Source organism: Dama dama, chromosome 12 (assembly GCF_033118175.1).
Source record: "Dama dama isolate Ldn47 chromosome 12, ASM3311817v1, whole genome shotgun sequence".
Taxonomy (NCBI): domain Eukaryota; kingdom Metazoa; phylum Chordata; class Mammalia; order Artiodactyla; family Cervidae; genus Dama; species Dama dama.
In genome coordinates this window covers 66,128,685-66,152,673 of record NC_083692.1, presented here as the reverse complement: position 1 = coordinate 66,152,673, position 23,989 = coordinate 66,128,685, and the positions used below count along the sequence as shown (strand labels likewise).

Below are 23,989 nucleotides of genomic sequence, written 5' to 3'. Positions count from 1 at the left end.
CCTGGGTTCAAGCTTGGGCAGCTGTGCCTTTAACTTCTCACTGGACTTCTGGAGGGATCAGAGAGAGAATGGAGGGCCTGGCTGGGACAGGTGAGCTATCAGGTTTCTAGCTGGGCACCTCAGTGCAACCTCACCTAAAGTAAGCATAGACGACTTGAAAGAAAGTCATTTCTGTCACAATCACCTAATACCCCACAAACCTCAGAGGAGCTGCGTTAAGGGCGCAACTGCAACCCCGCACGTGAAATGTAGAATAACATCCGGATATGGCACCAGGCCCCACTTCTACCACACTCCAGTAAAAATAAACCTTGCTGTCCAAATATAGAGTGGTTAGAAGTGCCATGTTTTACAGGAGAAGAGGCAGTTATTTGGCATTAAAAATAGATGAGTTTTGGCTTCCCTGCAGATCTGGGCAAGAGCACTGCAATTTCCAAATGGAAACCAAGATGGATGGGGTGAGACCCACTCTGACTGACTCAGCCATTTAAAAAGTCCCAAGAGAAAACTGCATCCCTTTTCTGGGCCTCAGTTTTCTCCTCCTTAAAACGAAGAGGTTAGACAAGACAACTGACATCACTTCAAGTGCCCACTTTCTACCAGACTAGGAACCAGAGTCCAGGGCTGGTCCTCAGAGAGTCAACACCTTCCCAGGTCATGGGGGGCCCAGCACAGGTGGAGTGAGTTGGCCCTTCGGTTCACAGCTTACTGCTGTGAGTGGTTTTTCCCAAGGATTTTTAGAACTCTGTCAAGCGCTTTAATCTACCCCTTTGAGTCAGACACATTGTTAATCCTCAAAGACAAGCCAGGAAGTCCTCCTACAACTAGCCTACCTTGTGAGATGCTACCTTGATAAAAGGAAAGCGAGGCCTAGGATGACAGGGGTGGGGAGTCGTGCGTAGGGGCCACAAAGGGCACTTCTGGTCACTAAGGCTGCCATTGCCAAGGGCTGGCCCCAGGGCAGACCCTTTGTCCACACCCCCTTTAATCCTGCAGGGCAGGCACGCCAGTAATTTACACACAGAAAAACTGAAGGCTCAGAAAGGTTATTTGACTTGCCTATGATCATTCACCTGGTGGAGGCTGGAACTGAATCCAAATCCAGGTCTGGATCCAAAGTTTGTGTTTTTCCACTTCATGGGGACTCTGCTGTGCTTCTTGTGTGATCAGAATGTCTCTTCACTACCCTAAGAGGGAAAGGAAGTCCTGACAAAAGCTGGGGTCCTGGGCGGGGGTGGGGTGGTGGGGGTGGGGTGTCACTCATGAGGGCAGTAAGAAGCAAGTTGGGAGAAGCAAGTTGGGAATCTCTAATCCGTTAACAGACCCCCTTGCATTTTGACTACACCTTGGAAAAGACCAGCTTTGCTTTAAATGGTTTTATTAAAAACTGTACCAATTGATGAGGATAAAGATATATACACATATATGCATGTGAAGAACACAAAGCCAAATATTCAGTACAGGTTTAGAAACAATGAGTTCCCATCCCCTCCCTCTCTTCTGTTGTCTCTCTCCCAGAGGCAGAGCACAGTGAACCCAGGACAGCTAACCTGGGAGGGACAAAATACTACATTCTCACTAGGTCTCCCCCCACAGACCTTGTGGACCCAGGGATGGAGCAACCTGCTGGGCGATGCTCACAGAGCAGGGAGAGGTGCTGGTCTGCTGAGCAGAGAGAAGGGCAGCGCAGACTAGGAGCCTGCAGCCTTCAGCACCTTCAGCCCGAGAGGCTGATACATCTGTGAAGCGCATGGCTTGCTCTGCTGTTCCCTCAAGGCTCAAAGTGCCCACCAGCCTTGGACACCCACTGTTCAGTGTCCCCAGGAGGCTTCACAGGCTAATGAGTTAAGGAGTCAGCCTGAGTTGTCTCTCACCATGTTGTCCCCACCCACACACGGAGGGACCCTGCAGCACCAATGTGCAGAAGCCCCCACAGAGCCAATGTGCCTGCTTCTGCTATCCCTCACTTGCCCCACCCCACTTCATCAGAACTCTCTGCATGCTAACCAGGGCAATCACAGTGGCTCCCCAGCCCCCAAGTGGAGGAGGCCCTGGCTGGACCATGTCCCTCCTTGCCATGTCCAACCCATCCTTGGATGAGGCTGGGCTACTGGGGACAGAGAGACAAGTCAGCTGGGCCCCTCTGAGCATTCAGGACATGCCTGTCACATAAGCCCCCTGCCCTGGGAGCTTGAGGAAGGTGATCCTTGGACTAAACAAGAAAAGGCCCCAGGGGCAGCCTTCCATCAGCCCAGGCTTTGAAGCAGGCAAACATAGAGGCCCAGCTGAGTCTAGGAACTGTCTGAGTGAGTCAGACAGCTGGCCTGAGGGGGTTCCCTCCCTAGTTCTACCACCTTCCAGAAGCCCCTACTCTGGGGTTCTTCATGAGGAGAGTTGTTTTGACCCTGAACATCAGGCTTCCCTTCCCTCCAGGGCAATTCCTACCAGGGAAGAGTTTCCAGTCCCTCTCCCGAACCCCACCCTCAGCAAACCACAGAAGCTCCACAAGTCTTCTGTCCGTTACAGGTCAGGAGCCAGGTCAGACTCTCCCTCCCGCTAACTGATTCTCCACCCCTTCACTGGAGACAGCCAAGCTCCTGGGGGTGGGGGCTGGGGAGAGGGAGCCTAGGGGCAGGGACGGGTCTCCTGAGGTTGAACTTGAGGAATGTTCAGACCAAGTCACCAGGCAGAGGGGGAAGAGGCCAGTCTAGATCACTACACCAATTAAAAACAGCCTATTCTACCTGCTGGGTTCTGGCGGGAAGACAAGGAGGGGCGTTTCACATTTGGTTCTGGCTTGCTTAGGATAGTGAATTAGTTCCTGGCTTCATGGAATATGGAGACAGTGCAGTCAGACCACCCTCTACCCAGCCCCAGGTGCAGTGTTCAACTGAGCTTCTCAGACTGTGGGCTCAGTTCTCAGGACAGGCCACTGGACATCCTGCTCAGCCCAGCAAGGTCTCTTGAGGCCAATGGCTTTGCCTAGGCACCAAGGCCTGGACCATTTATTTGCGCTCTCACTCAGCTCACATGGAAAGTCTGCTAAGAGGAGGTAAAAGTGGCTGGTAAAAATAATCCTGTTTTCTTATGTGTGCCACTCAACGTATACCAGCACCCTGCCAGTCACAGCCTTGGTCCAGGAGAGGGAAAAATAACACATGTCCCATACACATCAAAAAAATGGTGTGAAGACCCACAGAGAAGGCTGGATTTCACAATGGTCAGCCTATCCCAGCACCAGTCTCCATGCCTGTTCCCTGGGTTCCTTCTTTTAAGAAGAAACCTATCTTCTTAGCAGACAAACCATGGTACACACCCTGAGAATACAATTCTGGCCAAGAATAGGTAGGTAATACCTCTAGAATACCCAAGCTGAACAAAACCAAGGTTGATGCACAGATTGAAGTCCTTCTTCGAGCCACTGTGAGCTCATAGGGCACCTTTGTGCAAATTAGGAAAGGCATCCTTCCTGTAAGTGGACACAGCCCGACACTAGGGCATACAACTTAGTGAGCAGAGCATGGGCTAGATTCTAGCTTCCATCACCTTCCTCTGCCGGTGCCCTTGTGCAGTGAACAACCTGCCTGACCGTACATCCAGATCAGTGTGTCCTTCAACGGTAATGAAGACCTCCTCTCTGCACAATCAGAGGAGCTGGGACTCGTTCAGATATGAGAGTCTGCTCTGGACTCTTCCAGTTTCCTTGGGTAGCCCTGGGGCCTTCTCTGCCCAGGGAAGCCATCTTTTCTTCGGGCCTTGCTTCACCGTTAGCACCAATGTTAACTTTGCTCACATATGAAAAAATGATAATTTAATTTCTAGGTGTCTAGTTAACAGATTCCCTGCATCTTTTCAGATTCCCTGTGTCTGTTCTCAGAGCTGCCAGGCAGGCTGCTTTAAATTCTCTCCATTAGTGCCACAGCAGGGAGAGAAAAGAAGGAGTTCAGAGGCAGTGGTGATCCTGCTGAGTTCCAGAGCTTGCCTTTCTGGCCTGGCTGGAAGCTGAAGGAAGACGGGAAATGTGCACCCAGCTTTGACAGTTCCTCACTCTGATCACGGTCTATTACTCTAAAAGACAGATTTCAGCTGACAAAGCCACTATGCTGGCTTCTTCCTGGATCCCACTAGGTGTGAGAAAGGAATGGGGATAAAAGGGAGGAGGTAACTGGTTTCCAAGGAAACCAAGGGGTCTGGGTTCCCCTAGGGCTTACTCATGGGTGGGATGGCCGCCTGGTCTCCCAGCACCTCCACAGTCCGGTCCTGTCTCTTCCGGCCCTAGAGTGCTGCTGTTGGGGGTGGGACGCAGTCTGTTGGCTGGCTCTTTCAAAAGAAGACCCGACAAAGGCACCAGCTGCTGGCTACAGCACATTGACTGGCTATTTGGCTCCTCCATGGTTGACATCCAGCCAGTCCTGGGCAGCCAGAGTGGGCAGTGGTTCTGCACCTCAGGACCAATCCTGGGCTTCCAAGTGGGACCAAGGCAGACGTGAGGCCTACCCAGAAGTTTGGTTCATTTTTGCGGTACTTTTTGAGGGTCCATGGAGAAACCCAACCCTCCCTGAGGTCTGCTGGAGATGACAGGGGCTGGGTAAGAATCCCTGAGCCCTTGGGGCGGGCGATGGCTGGGTCCAGTGAGAGCCCAGACATGGAGCTGGCTGACCGACCTAGTGAAGTTGCCATGCACAGCTGGAAAGCCCCTGGCTGAGGCCCTGTGGGGGGCAGGGGGGTGGTTAAAGCAGTGTGACCCGTCGGATAGGGGCTCCATTCACGGTGGAAGGCTGAAAGGCTGACAGGTTTGGTGGAACCACAAGGCTAATCCAGGCTCCTATCTCTTAAGTTCCTGTGGGAAAACTACAGTCCACTCATGGGAGATCACTACCTGGTCGTCTTCAACAACCGATGACAGAAGGATCTACTTGTCCAAGCCCTTAGGAGGTTCCACGTCACAGACACACCAGCCTCTATTTCAACAGTGTTTGACGAAGGCCCCCACTCCTGGTTGAGGCCCTGAACGGGGAAAGAGGTCCTGCTTGGGTATGTCTTATGTACACAGAGAAATTTTAAAAATAAAAACGCAAAACAATAACTTCACAAGACGCAGTATCAGTCCTCGCCGATGTCCTTCCATGGTGCCCATGCAAAGGGGGCAGCCCAGCCTCACCTGGGACCTGCCCCATTCCTGTTCTCATCTCCATTCAAAGCAACGTTGTGTAGGAAGAGGAGGATCTGCCACCACACGCGATTTCGGTTCTGCTGGTGCTAAAAGAAAAAAAAAAAAGACGATGTAACTCCTAAATGCAACCTTAGATGACAGCTTATCATTTCCAGTGCAGAAGTTCAGATCCACACGTCCCAGAGCAGCACTTTAATCCCATCAGGACAACAAACTCGGGGACATAGGGGATTTGGGGGAGTGATGAGAGAAGTGGTGATGAGGGGGAGATAGCAGAGTTCTCCATATACAATTGCAGTGTGAACGTTAAAAAGAAAAGACCAGGCTCTTTATGCACTGTGCACAAGAGGATTAAACTTTTTCCCCTGCTTGCAGGATTTTCCAGAGTTTAGCCAAGTGCTGCTTTTAATCAGATTGGCTCCTGAGCTCCTCAAACCTCAGCTGCACGAACAACAAACTTTCTTCAGAAAGAAAGAGAAGAAGTGCCCCCCTCTCTCCCCCAACTCCAAAGTAACACAGAGAACAAGGGGGAAAAGGGGGGAGCCTCCATCTGCAAGTGATTTGACACTGTGAAGGTCAAAGGGTTAATCTTCCATTTAAACCACACTGCTGAGGCAGCAAAAATCTGATTTCATCCAGTGCAAACACGCACACACACAGACACACACACAGACACACACAGACACACACACTTGGGCGCCTGCCCTCTCTCCCTTCCCAGCATCTTCAGCTCCGCGCTGCCCTTTTTATAGCTGCTCTTGACAGTAAGCCATAAATAATCCCTCTTGGAGCGCTTTCCTACTGACTGGAGCCAATTAAACGTTAAGCAAGAACATACTTGAAAACAAAACAAAAACAAAGAATGCACACTACTCTCTGGAGGTTATCCCAGGTCCTACTGTCAGGCAGGGAAGCTTGGGGCAAAGGTCAGGGGTCAGTGACTCACAGGATTGTGGCTGGTGCCCCACCCACACAGGTACTGGCAGAGGCCGGGAGGGGACTGAGGGGTGCTGGGAGAGGCGGTCTTTGTTCTCTCTTTATCTGCCAGGGCAGGAGGACGAGGCTGGGGCCCTCTCCACAGGGTTCTCAGTGGACAGGGGAATAAAAACCTAGCGTGCAAAAAGGGAGCCAGCACAGAGGCTGGACTTGGACTGCTGCAGCTGCCTGGGCAGCAATCACATTTATGTGAGGTGTGCGTGTGTAGGGGGAGCTGGAGCCCCTGCAGTCTTTAACCACAGCCCCGGCCCCCACCAGGCAACTCCCAGTCAGCTGAGAAGAGGCTAGAGTAAGTCAGTGGCAGAGCTGGAAAGTAAGTCCCCAGAGCTCCTGGATTCCCAGAGCTTCCCAGGGACGTCAGGCCCTGACCCCCCTTGTCCCCAGGCAACTGGGCAGGTTGCTGGGTTCCCTGTCACCCTGCCTGAGGCCACAGAGAGAGAGGAGAGGTGAGATGTCAACTGAGGCTGACCTCAGGGCTCTGTCACGTATCTGAATCACCCCCCGACAGCCACACCCCTCATCTGTAGCAACAGCATTGCTCTTTTCCCTGCAGAAGGGGAGACTGGAAAACCCAGAAAGCTGGAGGCACGGCTCCTGCTAGGAAGGGGAGGGAAGGCAGGGTGTGCCACAGAGGAGGCCTGGCAGACTGCAGAGACTGATGGCTTCCTTGTGTTTTGTAAACAAAGACGAGTAAAAAGAGGAAACACACCAGGCTTAACAAAATCTGGTTAGAGTAAAGCAGCGTGAAAACGGACTCAGCTGCAAACCTGAAGACTCAGGCCTGCCTGCAGCAGCTGGACAGAGCACCCCCTCCTCCTGTCTCCCCTCCCCAGTTGCTACCCAGGACAGGTGCAAAGGTCATGGGTGGAATAGGAGGAAAATCCAGGAAAAGACTGGTCTCTAGGGAGGCCAGTCTGCTGGAATTTAGAGGCTCCTCAGGTGCCTCTTTGAAAAGGTCAAGTAACAATAACAACCACGATCCAAACAGTCACTGTAAACTGAGTGTGTCAGGTTCTGGTTTATGTCCTTGGTTCTCAAAGTGTGGTCCACGGACCAGCAGCTTCAGTATCAGCTGGGAGCTTATAAGACACGTAGATGTACTGAATCAGAATGCATTTTTTTTTAAAGATTTTTTTTTATATGGGCCATTTTTAAAGTCTTTATTGAATCTGTTACAAGATCCCCAGGTGACTTTAAGACACATTAGAGTATTAGAAGAACTGCTCTACACACATTAAGCTCCTTTGATCCTCTCAACAACCTATGACACATGTATATACTATCATGCCCATTTCACAGATGAGATCATTTAGAGAGTTAGGCAATTGGCTACATAGCTAGTAAGTAGCAGGGACTGGGTTAAATCAGACCACCTGGCCCTAGAGCAATGTCCTTACTCATTACCACTGTGCTCCAAGTGCTACCACTTACCTTTATACCAGAGCAGGCCCTCCATCTTCCTGTTCTCTAAATCGTCTCAAAACAGCTCAAGGGCCAAGGAAGGGAGATCACAGTTCTACGATTTGGGGCCTGAACCAATGCCATCTCCGTAGGCCTCAATCTCTCCCCATTCCCCTAATGGAGGCCACTTACCGCTCTGGGTAACTTCCTGGGCCCATGGTCTTTGCAGATAAAGCAAGAAAGAATCCTCACTCTAATCATGGCAGGTTCTAGGGACCCAGAAGACAGTGGCATTAGACTGGAAGGTGGAGACATTGCTGGGAGACACGGACTGGCCTAGGTCCACAAGGGACCAGCCTTAGGAAGGACCCAGGTTCTGTGCCTCTGCCTGGGACAGGCCTCAGGGCTCCTGAATCAGGAAGGAGGCACTCTAGACAGTGGGTGGCTCCCGGGGGCCTGGAATCAGAGGACCTGTCTGCTGCGTTCTCTCACCAGCCAGCCTGAGTCTTCCCTTTCCTCATAGGTGAAGTGCAGGTATGGTATTAGTGGTTCCCATACCTGCTATGTCACAGAATCCACTGAGGTGCTATTGTAAATACAGAGTCCTCAAGTCTCGCCCAGAACAACTGGGGCAGAATCTTCAGGGAAGGGCCCACGAATTTGTATATTGAAATGCTTCCCTGAGTGACATTTTTTAAATCAGAGTAACATCTCTTGTCTATTTTAGTCATAAAAATAATACAACTGTAGAAAAATTGGAATACAAGAAATTAGAAAGGAGAAAATAAAATCACTCATGATCCTATAGCCTAGAAGAAAACATTTCATGATTTGGTATTTTCTTTAGTCTCTTTCAATCTCCTCCCACCAGAATAATGACTTGGCGAAGCTGGAGGTTAATCCTGCCCAGGTGCTTCTAAGGCAGCCAGGCCACACAGGCATTTGGAAACCACTGAGGTGATTTCCAACTGTAAAGCTTGGTGATTCGGAGTTTGTCACCCACAATCACCTTTAGGATTATAACTCAGAGCTCCAACAACTAAATCCAGCCTGGTGGAGGGTCTGGGTGGGCTTGGAGAACAGGCTGCCTAGTACAGGGTCAAGCAGGCTGCCCAGGCAGCTGTAAGACACAGCAAGAGCAGGGCCTGGGAAACCATCTATTGCCCCAGCAACCCTTTCTGCGAGCATGAGCAATACCACACATACCCCATCGAGCCTTCTCCTGCCACAGGGCAAGCCCCAGAAGGCCCTTTTCTGAAAGGACATCAAATTGCCACATAGCAAGAGAACCAAAGAATGCCCTGATTATGAAGAACAATGATAAATAAAATGTTTTTTAAAAATTTTAAAAAAGGACATGACTAGAAAGGAAAGGAAAAGGGCTTGAAGGGAGGCCAGGAAGAGAAAGAGTAAGAAGAAAGGCCATCAACATTCACTGAACAGGATTAGGTCCACAAAGACACCGAGAAACACCAGAGCGGGATCCTTCCAGGAGAGGGTGTGGGGGAGAAAAGGAGAAGGAAAGAGAACCAGGAAAGAGTGCGCTTGGCCCCTGACTCTCAGGCACCTGGCACATCACCTGAGACCAGTGAGTGCTAACCACCTGGCACAAGGCTCAGCTCTCCCAAGCTGCTTGGGACCCCTCGAGTCTGGGAATCTACAAAGAATGGGGGTTCCCAGAATGCATAGCCAGGGTGTCCTCAGGGGTAGAAGACTGGGGCTCAGAAGTTGGGAAGCTGATGGGAATTTAAGTGTACACCAGAGCTCTCAAATTTGGTCCAGAAGGTAGGACCAAGGCACAGAAGGCAAGAATCGAGGTGAATGCCCCAAAGGAAGGGGTCCTCACATGGTGGATAAAAATGCTCTCTTCAATTAAGAGAGCACAACCAGGATGAGAGACCTGGGGTTCTCCTTTCAGCCCCACTTTCCTTCTGTGGTCAGCGGATGAAGGCAGTCAGCTGACAAGTGTTGGAGTCACCCCACTGTGCGCAAGGCACTGTGACTGAATACCCGGTCATTCATCCTGGATGACGGGGAACATGTAGGGCACACAGTAGGTATACAACAAGCACGCTGCACTGACTATAGAAAAGTCAGCATTCCAAGATAACCTGCTTGTCTGAAGCCAGGAACAACTGATGTCTGGCCAGGTCTGAAGATGTACTTGAAGTGATAGGATCAGCCTCTTGCCTAGAGAGAGGCCCAACTATTAAAGGCTTTTTTATTTTTTTTTAAGAGCTGGCTGCAGTGTCTGACAAGGTTGTATTACACATATCAAACTCTGTTTCATCCCACACGGCCCCTGCTCTAAGCACAAAGAGTGTTCCCTGCCCTCCCCTGATAAGAATCTCCCTCCGTCTCTCCCCGCTTCATATCCAATTCACACCCTCTGGGGACTCTGTGTCACCGGTGTACCAGATGCTCCAGCAAGAGCTAATTCACCCCAAAGAATTCAGGCAAGGAGCAAAGCTACACTGTAGCTCTGATTTCAAAGAACCAAACACGCAAAATGCAAATTGATCAAACAGATCAGTTTATAACAGTCTCACACCTAGAATGCTTTCTTATCATCTCTTTTGCTCTTCACAAAAATCTGGGCCATAGGAAGGGCAGGTATTATTTTCAATCCCATTTTACAGATGGGGAAGCAGAGGCTCAGAAAAGTTACCCCTAATGTTGGTTGGGAGGGGGTGATTCAGATCCCTGACTCCAGAGCTGTGTTCTTTCACTAAAATATTACAGTATATTTATTCACATTATGAAAATGATATTAACTGCTCAAAGAGAATCACCACCTAACTGCCCCCCCCTTAGTATGTTTAAAGAAATTGTTTCCAGATCACTGACTATTTAGTAAGGATGCTGTGGACTAGAAAGACAATAAACCTTTCAGAGGCAGAGCTAACTGAAGATCAAACAGAAATAAAGCTAAAACTGGCCTGAAATGTTAACTTCAGATGCTTGTCTGAAACCATGCTCAGTTTCTTTTAAAATATAGGGCAATACACTTTCTATAAAATGCCGTTTTCCCACCACACCTCTTTCCTTTCCCCATCAACTCTAAACCGACCATGGTGAGGCTGAAGCACAAAGCCTTGCTGTTGACAACAGGAATACAGAGCTAAGGAAGACTTCAGGAAAATTCCACATAAAAGAAGTCAGGAAGATGTTTCTGTTTGATTCAGCAAACTTTTATCAGGTACCCAACTGAGCTAAGAGTTACGAAGGACACAAAGATAAGCAAGCTGTATAAGCCTTGTCTTTAATTATTTTACAGTCTGAAGGGGAGAAAAGCAAGAACTCAGTTTCACAGGAGGCAAAGCTGGGCCGGGGTGGAGAGTGGGAGCTCCATCAGATTCTTACCTTCTGGGCTGCACCTGCTGAGGAGCAGGGGTAGGTGACGGGAAGACCATGGTTTTAGGATCAACAGTGTCACATGGGCATGTTACCCCACTTCTTGGAGCCCCGGCTTCCAATAAAATGGGGGTAATGAGGTATCGAAGTACAAGGTTGCTGTGGTGCTTAATGAGAGAAGTATCTGTAAAGCATTGGGCCAATGGCTACCTGGAGCAGCTCCCCACTCCGTGGTGAGGACAAGGGAAACCTGGTCCAGACTCGACTTTGTGGAGCAATTCCCTCGACACCCTCAGCTCAGAGCACCTGCCCCAGGAGCACTATCTTCTAGGCAGGCTCATGAAGTTCTGGGGGAATCCCTGACTTTTCACTCTGAGATGGGCCATGGCAGCCAGAGGCAGCCGGGTTCAGAATTCCAGGCTGCCAAGCTGGGCAAGGAACTCTGAGACTCCTGGGGCAGCCCCATGGGCCCTGTGGGCCTCCTGTCCCAGACTGCTTTTGACCCAGACACCGAGGAACGAGCAACGTGGCAAAACGGAAAAGGAAAAAAATTCTCGCCAAGAGCTTCCTCAGCCAGCAGCACTAACAGACGCTGAAGCCACCAGTCGCCACCATGGCAACACCAATTGCTTCTCCCGAAAGGGCAGCCTGGGCCCAGCTTAGTCCAAGATAGAAGGGCTTCCTCTAACATAAGTGGAGGCCACCGGCTTCAGTCCCTGGGGGTGGGGGATCCGGCTGTGCTTGCCACCCATGCCCCAGAGCCTTGGGTTGCCCCTCTGTGGCCTGGAGACAGGAAGCAGCACCGAGGCCCTGACCCAGCTTCCCCTAGAATGGCTCTGTCTCCCCATTCTGAGAACAGCTCCTTCAAACTACTGAGCAGCTTCTTAAGAATTCAGAGAGGAAGAGGGGTATGTGCACTCTGGTCACAAGAGAGGGAGACACATACGGCTGATTCACATTGCTATACAGCAGAACTAACACAACATTGTAAAGCAGCTATACTTCAATTAAAAAATAAATAATTATTTTTAAAAAGTGAGGGAGAGAGGGGAGTGAGGAGGGGGCAGGCCCGTTGTGGGTCTACAAGGAGTGAGAGAAGGAACCCCCAAGGCTCTACCTCCCGACCTGAGGCCTTTGCAGCTGACTGTTCTCATCCCGCCTAGGGCCACTCCCTGGACAGGATGGGAAAGCTGAGCACCTAAGGCCAGACTTTTCTCCTCACCCCACACACTGGCTGTTTTTGTACTGGTCATGGAACATGCCCTCTTGGTTGCCAGACACAGATCAAAAGGCAAACCAGACTTTTTTCTTTGTCTTTCTTTTCTAATGCCTCCTCCAAATCCCTCCCTCCCATCACCCTCCCTGCCCCAGGGGAAAAAAAAAAAAACCCCAAGCCAACCCCATCCCCATGGCTTGCCTTGGTGGGGAGGGAATGGACTGTCCGGAACTACAAGGCCCTTCTCCTGGAAGAGAGAGTAGTCAGGTGCAGAGTTGTGTGGGGAACTCGGCTCTAGTCAGCCACGCTGATGACTCAGAAGCTAAATATAGCGAGCGATATAAACAGAGCCAGCCACAGAGCAAACACAGGGCCCCCAAGCCCCAGCACTGGCTCTCACGCACAGCGCTCTCCACGGCCCCTCCCCCAGCCTCACTCTTCCCCAGGAACTGTCCCAGGGCCACCTCCCACTCTGGGGCTGGCTCCTAGGGACCCTTCTTACCCTAGAAAGTATCTCTGGGGCTCCTGCCCCGGGCTTCCCCATCTAGAACCTGAGCAACTTTATTAGGCATAGTCTGAACTCAGAAAACCACTCACCAACAAGGAGAGCATCCCAAAGGGTCAGGAAGCAGTGAGGGGCTCCCTGAACAAAAGATCCAGGCTGCTGGCAGAGAAGTCACTAGTTAATAAACCAGGAAAACACCAGCTCAGGTACAACTTCCAAAACAGTTCCTGAAGAACTCCAAAACCAGGTCCAAACAAAATCCTAAAACCCATTTTCAAAAGTGTTCAATTGTCTAGGCATTAATAGTTATTGTGTGTTAGTTGCTCAGTCGTGGCTGACTCTTTGCGACCCCCTGGACTGTAGCCCACCAGGCTCCTCTGTCCATGGGATTCCCCAGGCAAGAATACTGGAGTGGGTTGCCATTCCCTTCTCCAGAGGATCTTCCCAACCCGGGGATTGAACCCGGGTCTTCTGCACTGTGGGCAGATTCTTTACTACTGAGCCACCAGGGAATTCATAGTTAAACATATTACAATTTCCAAAGGGCTTTCACATCAATTCTGCAAGGTGTGTATGAGAAACTGAGGCTCAGATAAGTTAGTTACATGATTTGTCTATGAACACAGAACTCGTAAGGGACAGAGCTGGGACTTGAACCAGACTTTATGTCTAACTCCAGGATCCTTTCTCTGACCTTGCAACTAAAGATGGTTTCCACTGAGTGGCTGAAATTTTTCTCAGATCTCATTTTCCATGAAGTCTAATTACTCTTCAGGGAATTTCCAAATCTGACTCTTCTGAATGGAGCCACTCCTGGTCCAAGTGAAAAAGCCATTTCCAACAAGAATTTCAATTCTCCTATAGCTTTACTCACTCAATGGTCTCCAGTAGCCACTTTTTTTTTTCCCTCCAAAGATTCTTGGCTTCTTAACACTGCCTAGAAATACCCCACAAAGTTCAAGATGGTGCCATTGGGACAGGAGACTTTCCTAAGGGGAGAGGACACCAGCTTCTTTCCATTCTTTGACTCATGCTGGAGGAGACCATGGCAAGGGGAATGGAAAGAAGCTGGGACTCACCTTCTGGGCCAGAGCAGCCCCTGAGCACAGGGAGGAAGTAAACCTGTACTGCCACGTTCCCTGAAGAAGCTGGACAGACAAGAAACACCAAGGCACCATCACAGAGCCAAGGTCAAGGTACGCTAAGGTCACCAGACCACCACAGATCACGTGTTGCAGCTAAACTAAGCTCACAAAGGAGCAAAGAGGGGAATCTTTCACTCCTGACCCAGCCAGAGGAAGTTAGGGGTGTGTGACCAGGTTTGGAAAGGCTTTTTATCTCCACTCACCCTGCCACCAACTCTCTTGCTGCTTTGGAGACCCAAAGCATTGACAGCAAGCACAGCTTCTGTCTCCAATCCTTACCCATTGGTCCAGAGAAGCCATCCTGAACAGATTACATGGGTAGCCAGGCTAGACCTCCATCCAGCAAGCTCCTCGAGAAACATGCTGGGACAGTTTCCAGCCCGCAATAACCAGCACTGGGGGAATTTGGAGCATGTTGCCTTTAGGGTCATGCTGACACACTCACTTTGCCATAATGCCATCTTATAATTCACTACCATCATCACACCCTTCCCTGTGCTCCACATCTCCTAGGGCTTCCCCTCATATAGAAAAAGAATAACTGGAAATGACTGGCAGTCCAGTGGCTAAGACTCCATGCTTTCACTGCTGAAGGCATGGGTTCAATCCCTGGTTAGGGAACTAAGATCCCACAAGCCTAATGCGGCCAAAAAAAAGGATAACTGAGGTCCCTAACCAGGGCCAAAAGGCAGAAGCTTCACCTTCCCTACAGGACTCGGGGACCCATGGCCACTGTCTGGCCCTGGGACACCATCCTAGACCTGAGAAGAGAGGAGATGGCCAGGCCCCTTCAACCTTCTTACTGTGTCTTGAGTTGTCTTTCCTGGTTATCTAAACTCAATCCACAATGATGGAGACCGATCGTCATTCCCCCAGGAGAAATGTACAAGGACAAGGCCCATAAGTGAATAGCTTGGAAGCCAATTTCTCTGAACAGGGCAGGTGGAAGGGAGCCCACAGGAGGCAGCTTTGCTTAGGGACTAGCTGGACAGGTGGGCTGGAAGATGCACTTTGAACTGACAAGAACAAATGTGGGGGATGATCAGGATTATAGCAACAAAGGAAACAAGCATTAAAGAATACCTACTGTGTGCCTGGAACTCAGATAGGTATTTTCTCACTGAATCTTCATGATCAAATTCTGTGACATTAGGTCTAATTTACAGAAGAGGAAATAGGCTCTGCCAGATCAAGTGTCTTCCCAGGGGCTGGTAGCTGGCAGAGCAGGCATTCAAACCTGGGTCTTCAGACTTTGTATCTGAAGCCTCAAGACTTAACCCTAAATTACTTCCACGCCTATGCCTCAGTGTCCTGCTTGCAAAGATGAGGGGAAGGAATAGGGAAAGAAGATGAAGGATAAGAATGTAAGAGTGACAACAGTTTTGTGTGGATACGAAATATCTAGACGTTAGTTTATACTGTAATCAAGTTCAGAAAATGACTCACTTCTTAAAACTAGCTGCTAAAAGGCCCTACACATGCCAGCACTCCATCTGCCCATGGCGATGATCCCAGTCCTTCCCACAGGATGGGCTCCCAGGGAAGTGAGCAGGGTGAGTGGGGAGGAGGGGGATAAAAGTAAGAAGACTCCCATGGACAAAAAGCCTGGCTCTTTGCGATGGAAAATTTGGGAAAACCAGCTCTAGGTCTCATTGGCCGGCCTCCCGCCACTGCACGGTAGGAGAAGGTAGCTGGCAGGATGGTGAGGGGCACTGGGAAGTCAGGAGCCAGCAGTGGAGGAGGTGCAGAGCTGGGGAGACTCTCCTCTAGTTCTCCTCCCATTCTGTGGCTCTGCCCCTCCTCCTCCCAAGCTGAACCAGGCCCTCAAAGAGACAGCTCTGCACTGGGTCAGTGATGCCAAACAGCAAAGGGCAGGGTCAGACCTTGAGATCAGGGCCAGCTTCTCCTGTGCGGGACTGAGTTGAGAAGAAATGGCCCTGGGCTGAGTTCTAGTCCTGTGCCAGGGCTCAACTGGGCAAAGGAGGCCTCCCAGCCTGCTCCCAAGCCTATAAGGGCTCACCAGTGGATGGCGGAACATTCTGGGAAACAACTGTTGAGAGAGATCAGGTCTAATGGGAATGCAGAAAACTGCCTTCCAGGTAGTCCCCCGGGTGAGTCCAGGAAACCCAGAGCCACTGTGTCCTCTCAGTTGCAGCACTGGGGCTAGGAGCTGCGAGCTCAGGCCAACCACAGGCCTACACAACCAGAGTAAAGTGAATGGGTAGGAAGAAGGCCAAGAGGCAGAAATCAAGAATCAGAGTGGACTGAAGGGAAAACCCTAAGCCAAGTTTCCACAGAACAATCAAAGGAGGGAATAGGGGCTGGAGCTTGGAGCCAGAGGAGGCAGCCAGGCTGCCTTATTACCTAAGCATAGGGCCACCCTCCCTTCCTGAGGGACTGGGGGACCCACCAGGACCAGGTCTAGCCCCACGTGTCCCTCAGAACCCCCTGGCAGAGACTCTCACCTTGGCAGAGACTAACCCCTTATGGCTGGATCTCAGGAATCCTAAATTCAATTTCAGTCTCCCCACACCACCGCCTGCCACGTGCTGGCCATGCTTTGGTCCTCAAGTCAAACCTATTATCAATAGCTCTCCTCTGGTCACCTGAATTTCCCTGTTTAACCTCGGGGTCTGCTCAATCATGGTGGATTAATTATTCTCTTGATTTCCTGATATACAGTCAGATACACACACACACACACACACACACACACACACACAAGGACACTGTTCCAGAGGCAGGGAATGTGTTCATTTCCAGGTGGCATGACTTTGCTTCAGTGGTGGTTGTCCTAGCAGGGATCCAGCCTCAGGCTCCTCTCCCCGCCTTGGCAGCCATCCAGAAAGTCAGCCCAGGGAGGAAGGGTTAAGTGCCCAGGGGCCAGGCCAGACTGCCGCTGCAGAGCCAGGCAGCCTCCAGCCCGGAGGCACGGAGGGCTCCTCCACACGAGCCCGCCAGCCGCCGCCTTTGTTGATGGGCTCTGCCACAAGCTCCACTGACACGCGATGCTCCGCCCTGGCGGGCTGGTGCCAGGCTGCCCGCCGAGCACCCGGTCGCTGGTCTGGAGAGACTCTGAGGTACACACTCTCCAGAGTCCCGGCCCTGGTTTCCAGACAGAGACAATGAGGAGCGGCCTCCCCAGCTGGAAAGTGTCGGGTTACAACCGGTTCCACCACTTTCCCCAACTCAGACCCGTCCAGGCCTTGGTTACCCATTTCCCACTGCACGGCAGCCAGGTACCTCCGACTGTCCAGTTTTCCTCAGCACCATGAAAATCTTCCCCTGAGGTCTGCAAGGGACCATCTCCCACTGATGAACTCAATAAGAGATAGTGTGTCAGTCACGGCTGCAAGAAGCTACGCCATTCTCCAGAAGAGATCAGAGCATTTCCCAGGGGCCTGAGCTGAAAGTGGGCAGATAAACAACTTGGATCTCAGAGGTGAGAGCAAGAGCACTCATCCAGCTAGGCCCATTCTCGATTTCCAGTCCATGAGAATCACGGTAACAGGGGGCCTTAAACGTGGGGCCTGGCAGAGACAGAGTTGCTGAGGCAGGCCCCAGCCCCATAGCCCCAGCAGATGCACACCACCTCCCCCAGCCAAGACCCAGTGCCTACTTGCTGCATATGAAGCCGATGGAACTGGTCTGCAATGCACTGGAGTTTTCGGGCAATCTGTATCTCTGCTCGATGTTGCCACTGCCCTTCAGGGGGTTGCTCACCAAGGGGCAAGCCTGCAGGGAAGCTGGCAGGAAGGGGGAGCCGGTAGCCAGCATTGCCTGCAAAGACAGAGGGCCCACATCTCAGCAAGCTCCACCACTGCCCCATCTTCCCCATGCCTGCCACCCCTGGTCAAGACCCGGGGTCAAGGGTAGACTCTAGTGTGGGAAGGGAGAGGAACTGAGCTTGCCTTTCTCAGGGCACTCTGCCAAATGTGGACAGCCTGACTTGCCTGCTGCCCGAGAGTATGAAAGCTGATGCCAGGTTTCCCTTCAGCCCTCCCTTCACTGGCAGTGCCATGGCAAAGGTAATAAGTGTGGCTGAACTTGCCAACCTTCTGTCCTTATTTACCCAGCTACGCTTGACCACAATTTATTATTCATTATTCATATGGTAGTAGCAGGCTGAAGCTCTTCTCTAGGAAAACATCAGAGGCAGCTCTCCAGAGATCCTGAGTTGAGCAGAGCAAGGGACAGAGAAAGAAAATCAGAAAGTAACCTCACTTTTTAGTGTAGCAGAGAAAGGCTGGTTTCAGGTCCTGAAGCTCTGGGCAGTGGCACAAAAACATAGGGAGAGAAGACTCCTCTGAGCCACAGATTAGCCAAGGTGCTCTCTGGAGCCAGCCCCAGGCCAGACATCTAGACCTGCTCTTCCCACTGATCAAGTGCTGGTCACCGAGCTGCCGCTAGGGGCGCCCGCCTGCTCCCGTCTTTCCCTCCTCCCGGCCCGCCTGCCTTATCCATCTTCTCAGACTCCTGCCAGAACTACTTTGCCTGAATTGTCCTACAGGGCAGCTCCTTCTGGGAATAATTGCAGCGTCTCCTCAATCAGCTCCATCAGACCCAGCAAGATAGCCTCTGAACCACCCTTCCCTCCATAAGCTTTGTGCTAAATGAAGAACACAGGCTATCTAACCCTGCCCTTTTGCCAGAGGAGGGCAAATTGCTAATAAAACCAACCACTGAAGCCCACAAAAGAAGGGGTCTTATCTGACTGAGCCTTGGAAACAGCCCCTTTGCTGGCAGTGAGCCTAGGCAGGCCAAACCTCTTTCTCCAGTTCCCCTTCCAAACACAGAAAGTCCCAAGTGACAACCGGGGCGGGGGACCTTCTGCCTCCAGGAAACTTCTCTCCCAGAACAAGCTGGGTTTTCCCCTTCAGTGTCAACAGCGAGTCACAGATCCCCCAGCCTTCTCCAGGGCAACACTAGCCACTTTACGGAAGGTACATCACTATTACGACACAAAAGGCTGGGCCACTCAACAGGCCACAATATGTAAAAGCCAAGACCCAGGTACCCTTCTTCCAACCCAAGGAGACACCAGGGATCCAAGGATCCCTCCAGGAAGGGACAAATGAGCAGAAAAGAATGGCAAGGCAATCTGTCCTGCTTGTGGCCTGAGGAGCACAGGCAAGAAGCAGTATATGAGCAGAGAGACAACAGGTGAAGAGTTGAGGGATCAATAGACCCTGCTGCTCAATTTGGGGAAGGAAATAGCAAAGAGCAGGTTTGGGGAGGGAAAGTCCCCTCTTTTCCCCCAGTCTCTAAGGGAGGAGTCCTGAGGCTAAGAGCACTCACCATAAAAGAGTCGCTGGGGCTCCTCAGTCACCCCACAAGGCAGCATGACACCCTGGCTCGGGGAAGCTGGGCTGAGAGTCTGGGTGGCCTTGTCTTCCTGGCTGGTGGGTCGAAGCCCAGGGCCACAGCAGTGCGTGAGAGGGAAGAGCTGCAGACGGCTGAGGGGGCAGTCCAGCTGGCTCTGGGCAAACAGGTCAGCAGAGAGCAAGCTCCTGGGCTGGGTCCCCGGCTCCCCATCCTCTGGCTGGAATACGTCATCCTCCAGCTCCTCCACACACTGGGGTGGCTCCATCTCCCCTGTGAGGGTGCAATGCAGGCATCCGGGAGGCTGCCCCCACCCAGGCTCTACCTGGAAGGACTTCCCTCCCTTTCCTTCTTTCCTGCTCCCCCTTCTTATGTGGAGAAGTGGGCTCAGGCACTGATGACAGTCAACTCTACAGATAAAGCATTGCCAAGGGTGACAACCCGCCCCCAAATGTGGGCTGCCTCGCAGTTCCAGGATCCTCCATGTCTCTTCCCTGCACCCACTTGGAGCCACCTTCCCCTCAGCCTCCTTCTGACCCAGGCACAGTTGGACTGCTACTGACTCTCAGCCATAGCAGGGGTACGGTCAGCTGCTACAAGCACTGAGGGTACCTGGAGAAATGTCAACAAGACTAGCCTCTGTGAGTGGCTGTGGGAGGGCAGAGGGTGCTGTGACTGGCTGTACCCACAGTGCTCACCACACACACACCCCCTTGCTGGCCTGAGGAGTAACCATCAAGTTCTCATCTCAGTCTGAGCAGAGCTCCAGGCTGGGCAGCAAAAACAATAGCCAGCAATCCCAGCCCGGCCAGGTTCCCTCCAAACCTGCTAAGCCCCGCCCAAGACTCTAGTCTCCACCCGCTGCTTGCTCAACACAACAAACAGGCTCAACGATGTGGTAAGAGTGTGTCCTGGGAGAGAGAGGGGGAGAAAAACCCAAGTTAGTCATTGCAGCTGCCCTCTCAGCAGAGTAGAGCTATCTGCCTACCACAGCTTAGCCGAGAGGAGAGGTCCGGCATCCAGCAAAGTGCCCAGAACTCCCCAGCTCAGTGTGGAGTCACTAATCTCCACAACTTCAAATCCTTCCCCACAGCCTACCATTCCTGCCAGCGCCGAACCTGAGATGCGTACAACCTGCCTCATAGAAGGAAGTGAAATTCAGCCCTCTCTCTGTGACTTCACTTGTGGCCTGAACTCAGGTTGTTGATATGAGTTTCTTGGTAATAAAGAAGTTCCACTTGCGCCACTTGATGGCTCTTGGAAGTATGAGCTTGCAGTCACCCAGCTTCTTGCGCTCACAGTCAGTCCCCTACACACACCAGGAACCCCTCAGCGTCCCTGGGGCAGTCAGAAAAGCAACCACCTGAATGGTTAAGGATACGGAGAGATGGTGTTTGTCACTGCCAGAGTCAATTAGAGGTCCCCTGGGAATTCTGTCTTCCAGTCTCTTGCCCTTGAAGAACAAGCCAAATGGTCTTTGGGTTGGTAAAGAACTTAGAGGAAGCTCAGTTAATTCAAGAATCATGGCTTTCTCAAATGCAAGCTTTCTTTAAGGCACCTGCTTCAACTCTGCCTCCATCCCATCCTGTCCTTGAGCTATCTATGGTCCCTATCCTGACTTCTTCCCTGAGCATTTGGATGGCAAAAAAAAAGGTACATGGTGTTCTTGGGACAGTGTTTTCCTAAAAGGTGTGAGAGAACTAGTTTATCAGTGCCAGGAAACAAGGCATCCTGCAGAAAGGACCAAACGCTGTCCTTTCAGTCACCTGGCAGGGGCTCCCCTCCTGCCCTTCCACCTCCTCTATGCAAGCTGGCAATCCCAACCTAAGATGGGGCCCTCCAAAGCCAATAGCAAGCAGCAGTCATTGTCCTGGCTTTTCCTTTGAAGCTTATCACCTCTCCCACCCCCTCCCAGCAAAGCCCCAAAGTTCAGCCCTTGCCTGCACTGGACAGTGGGGGAGGTGCAGCCAGAGGGTGTGGGTCTGCCAGCCTAGGGGGACCCTTCCCACTCTCCACAGGAACTACAGATGGCTCTTCTGCAGGTGGGAGCCTTCAGAGGGGTGCTGGGCAAGATCAAGTGCAAACTGGGATACAGTAAAGAGACTTCTCCCCTTCCCCGGAGCTGAAGAGGTGGTGTCCAAACAGGCAGCAGGAGGGCACTTCCTAAGTGCACTACCAGAGAAGTAGTCCTAGCAAGGAGACCTAAAACCTGCTGGAGCCATCCCAGCCCTTAAGGACGCTAACAGGGATGCTGAACTCAGACTCCTCCTCCTCCTCCTCCTAGGAGAAGGCAGTAGCCAGACATTCTGAACCTCTCCGAGGGCTAAAATCTGGGAACGCACACATACACACACACACACAGTCACGCACTCTCACAACACACAGCAGACCTGGGTGACTCCAGGGGAGAATCTCGGCCTCCGAGTCGTGATGCCAGGGTTCCGTGCCAGGGTCCAGCGTGACGAGCACTCGGGGGCTTGGCGCCCAAACTCAATTGGGAAGGAGGGGGGGAAAGCCCAGTTGTTAAGGAGAGGAGCCTTCAGACTCCGCAGGGATGTAGGACGTCCCACAACTCCCTGCCCTACCCCAATGTCAGATCCAGAGACCGGGCCATGCTCGGGCGCCCAGATCTGCTCAGCGGGGAAGCGCAGGTTCCCCTGACCACCTGGACCCAAGCCATTAGAGACTCAAATGCTACTAGCCCCACATTCCTTCGTGGAGCAGCGCACCTACATGTGGGTTCTGTAACCCGTTCCCACACCACAGTGCCCCAGTCCACGGTCACTCCAGGCACCCGCTGCCCAACCCTTCCCGGGCCCCCACGCGCAGGGCGATCCTCTCCCCACTTCCCCAAGGAGGTGAGATCCAACTCCGCCCGGCCCTTGGCCGCCCAGGCGCTCACCGGGCAGCAGCGGGCGGCGGGAGGCGCAGACAGGGGCGGCGGCTGCAGGAGGCGGGCAAGCTCGGGTGGAGGCCACTCTGCACCGCGCGGTATTGTTTCCAAAATACGCCCGCTCGGGGCATCCCGCAAACAGCTGATGAGGCCCCGCCTCCGGAGCGTCACACGGATGGCTGGCCAATGGAGAGTGGAGCCCGAAGTCCCGGGCTGAGCGGCTGCCAGGGACTGTCATGATTGTACGAACCTTCCCTTGGAAACATTGCAAGGGACCGAGCCAAATTCCGACCTCCGCCAGAAACGCAATTGGAGCGCCGTCGCCCACGCAGATTCGGTTCCTAACACGGACTTTGGAAGCACTCGAGAGCCTTTTAGTCCTCTCTATTAAGAAGGAGATAGGGGGCGCCAAAGTGATTTTTGTCTTCTCTTTCATGGGTATGGTCTGAATAATTTAGGCGCGTCCAGAAAGGAAGAGGAAGAGAAGGAAGCGGGGAGATTTTAGATGATGAGTCTGGCAGAGGGCCAAAGATACGGGTGCCGGTGGATCCCGGCCACCTGGTGGCAAAGCATCTTCCCGGCTGCTGGGCAGGTCAGAAGCAAACTCCAGCCCCCAGAGCTGTAGGAAGCTTGAAAACATGTGTGACTGACACTGTTACCTCGAGTGACATTCAGATCAGACATATCCAAAGGGACCCACAGGCTCTCTTCTTGACTGGGAATGGACAATCAAACAAAATTAGCATCTGGCTGAGGAGAGGAGAGATCAGGAATGCAGGGGCTTCTCGGGCAGTTGACACACACATCCTGCTTATGGCAGCACTGAGATGGTGCTAGGGCTGCAAGGAAAGCAACGTGTCCTGCAGACCACCTACTATCGGCAGGGGAGTCTATGGGCTAGTTCACAAACATCTCTTAAACACCCGCATTGTGCGAGGTAATGGGTTAGGTACCAAAAACCTGTTGCCTGCCCTCAGGGAGCTTACAATCTACTTAGATAAGTAGACCAGAAGATAATGGAAAGCAACATGAAATGTGGTAATGCCAGGGATAATGACTGCTGGGAATGCAGAAAAATTCAGAATGCTAAGGCTGGGGAAGGCTTTAGGGAGGTAGCTTTTGAATTGGACCTTGAAGGATGGAGCAATTTTTCAATCAGGATTACCAGATAAAATAGCCAAGATCTAGCTTTAGCACGATCAAGCGCTGAACTGGAGAATTTGTCAAGGGATCAAGGACAGGGGAACGTATAGGATCATTGGGTGCACACCTGGACTGAGGAAGGGTGAGCATGGGCAGGGAGGTTCAGATCAAATTACAGAGGTGTCCCTGGAATGGCAGCTGAGGAATCTGCACTTTATTCCAGAGGCATAGGTCAGCTAGCAAAGATTTCATAGAAGATGATTGACTTGACCAAGCCTGGATTTTAGGGAAGATAAATGAAGAGGCCAGAAATCAGTGAGAGGGAGCCAGTCCCTGCAACAGATTAGGTGAGGGATGATGGGGCTTGACCCAGGGAACAGTGGGGACTGGCAGTGGGGACCAACAAGCTGCTTTCTCTGAGTTCGTAAACTCAGATTTAAGCCTAGTAGAGCTGGGACTCTTAGCCCAGTGGAGCCTAAAGTCTCCTTGGCCCTTTTTGCTGCTCATTCTGTCCCTAACTCCTTCAAAGGGTACCTAAGAAAGTGGACCAGGCATAATAAGGGTTGTGGTTGCTAGAGTAGGAAAATTCTATCCCCAAAAGATGGAGAAGAGGAAAAGGGAACAGGGCAAGAGTCAAGCTTGGCCATCAGCCCGGTCCTCACATAAGTTGACAGATGTCCAGAAAGAGGTGCTGGAGCCAAAAGGAGGTATATTATTTTGCCAGGAGGCTTGGCCAAGAAGGAGTGTCAGAGCTGGTCAGGGTGACCTAGCAGTCATGCCATATGTGAGCAGATGAGAAGGCGAAGACCAGCCTCTATGCAGGGCACTGAGGAGCCATCAC

General features: G+C 51.9%; 1 protein-coding gene across 6 annotated transcripts; it reads right to left on the bottom strand.

Annotated features, from left to right (window-relative positions):
- Positions 1–1,361: 1,361 nt before the first annotated feature.
- On the bottom strand, positions 1,362–22,141 carry BMF (Bcl2 modifying factor). 6 transcript variants are annotated; one of them, XM_061157601.1, is made up of 6 exons: positions 22,015–22,141; positions 21,503–21,601; positions 20,211–20,565; positions 19,089–20,023; positions 17,410–17,570; positions 1,362–5,259 (listed from the first exon to the last, which is right to left on the bottom strand). In XM_061157601.1, exons 4-6 carry the CDS (start codon positions 19,378–19,380, stop codon positions 5,158–5,160), a joined length of 555 nt encoding a protein of 184 aa, XP_061013584.1. In that variant the 5' UTR covers positions 19,381–20,023; positions 20,211–20,565; positions 21,503–21,601; positions 22,015–22,141; the 3' UTR covers positions 1,362–5,157. The 6 variants fall into 6 exon arrangements, with proteins under 6 accessions (XP_061013584.1, XP_061013587.1, XP_061013589.1 ...); XM_061157604.1 differs by having other exon boundaries at positions 19,089–19,385; XM_061157606.1 differs by lacking the exon at positions 20,211–20,565 and having other exon boundaries at positions 19,089–19,385; positions 19,938–20,023.
- Positions 22,142–23,989: the final 1,848 nt, after the last annotated feature.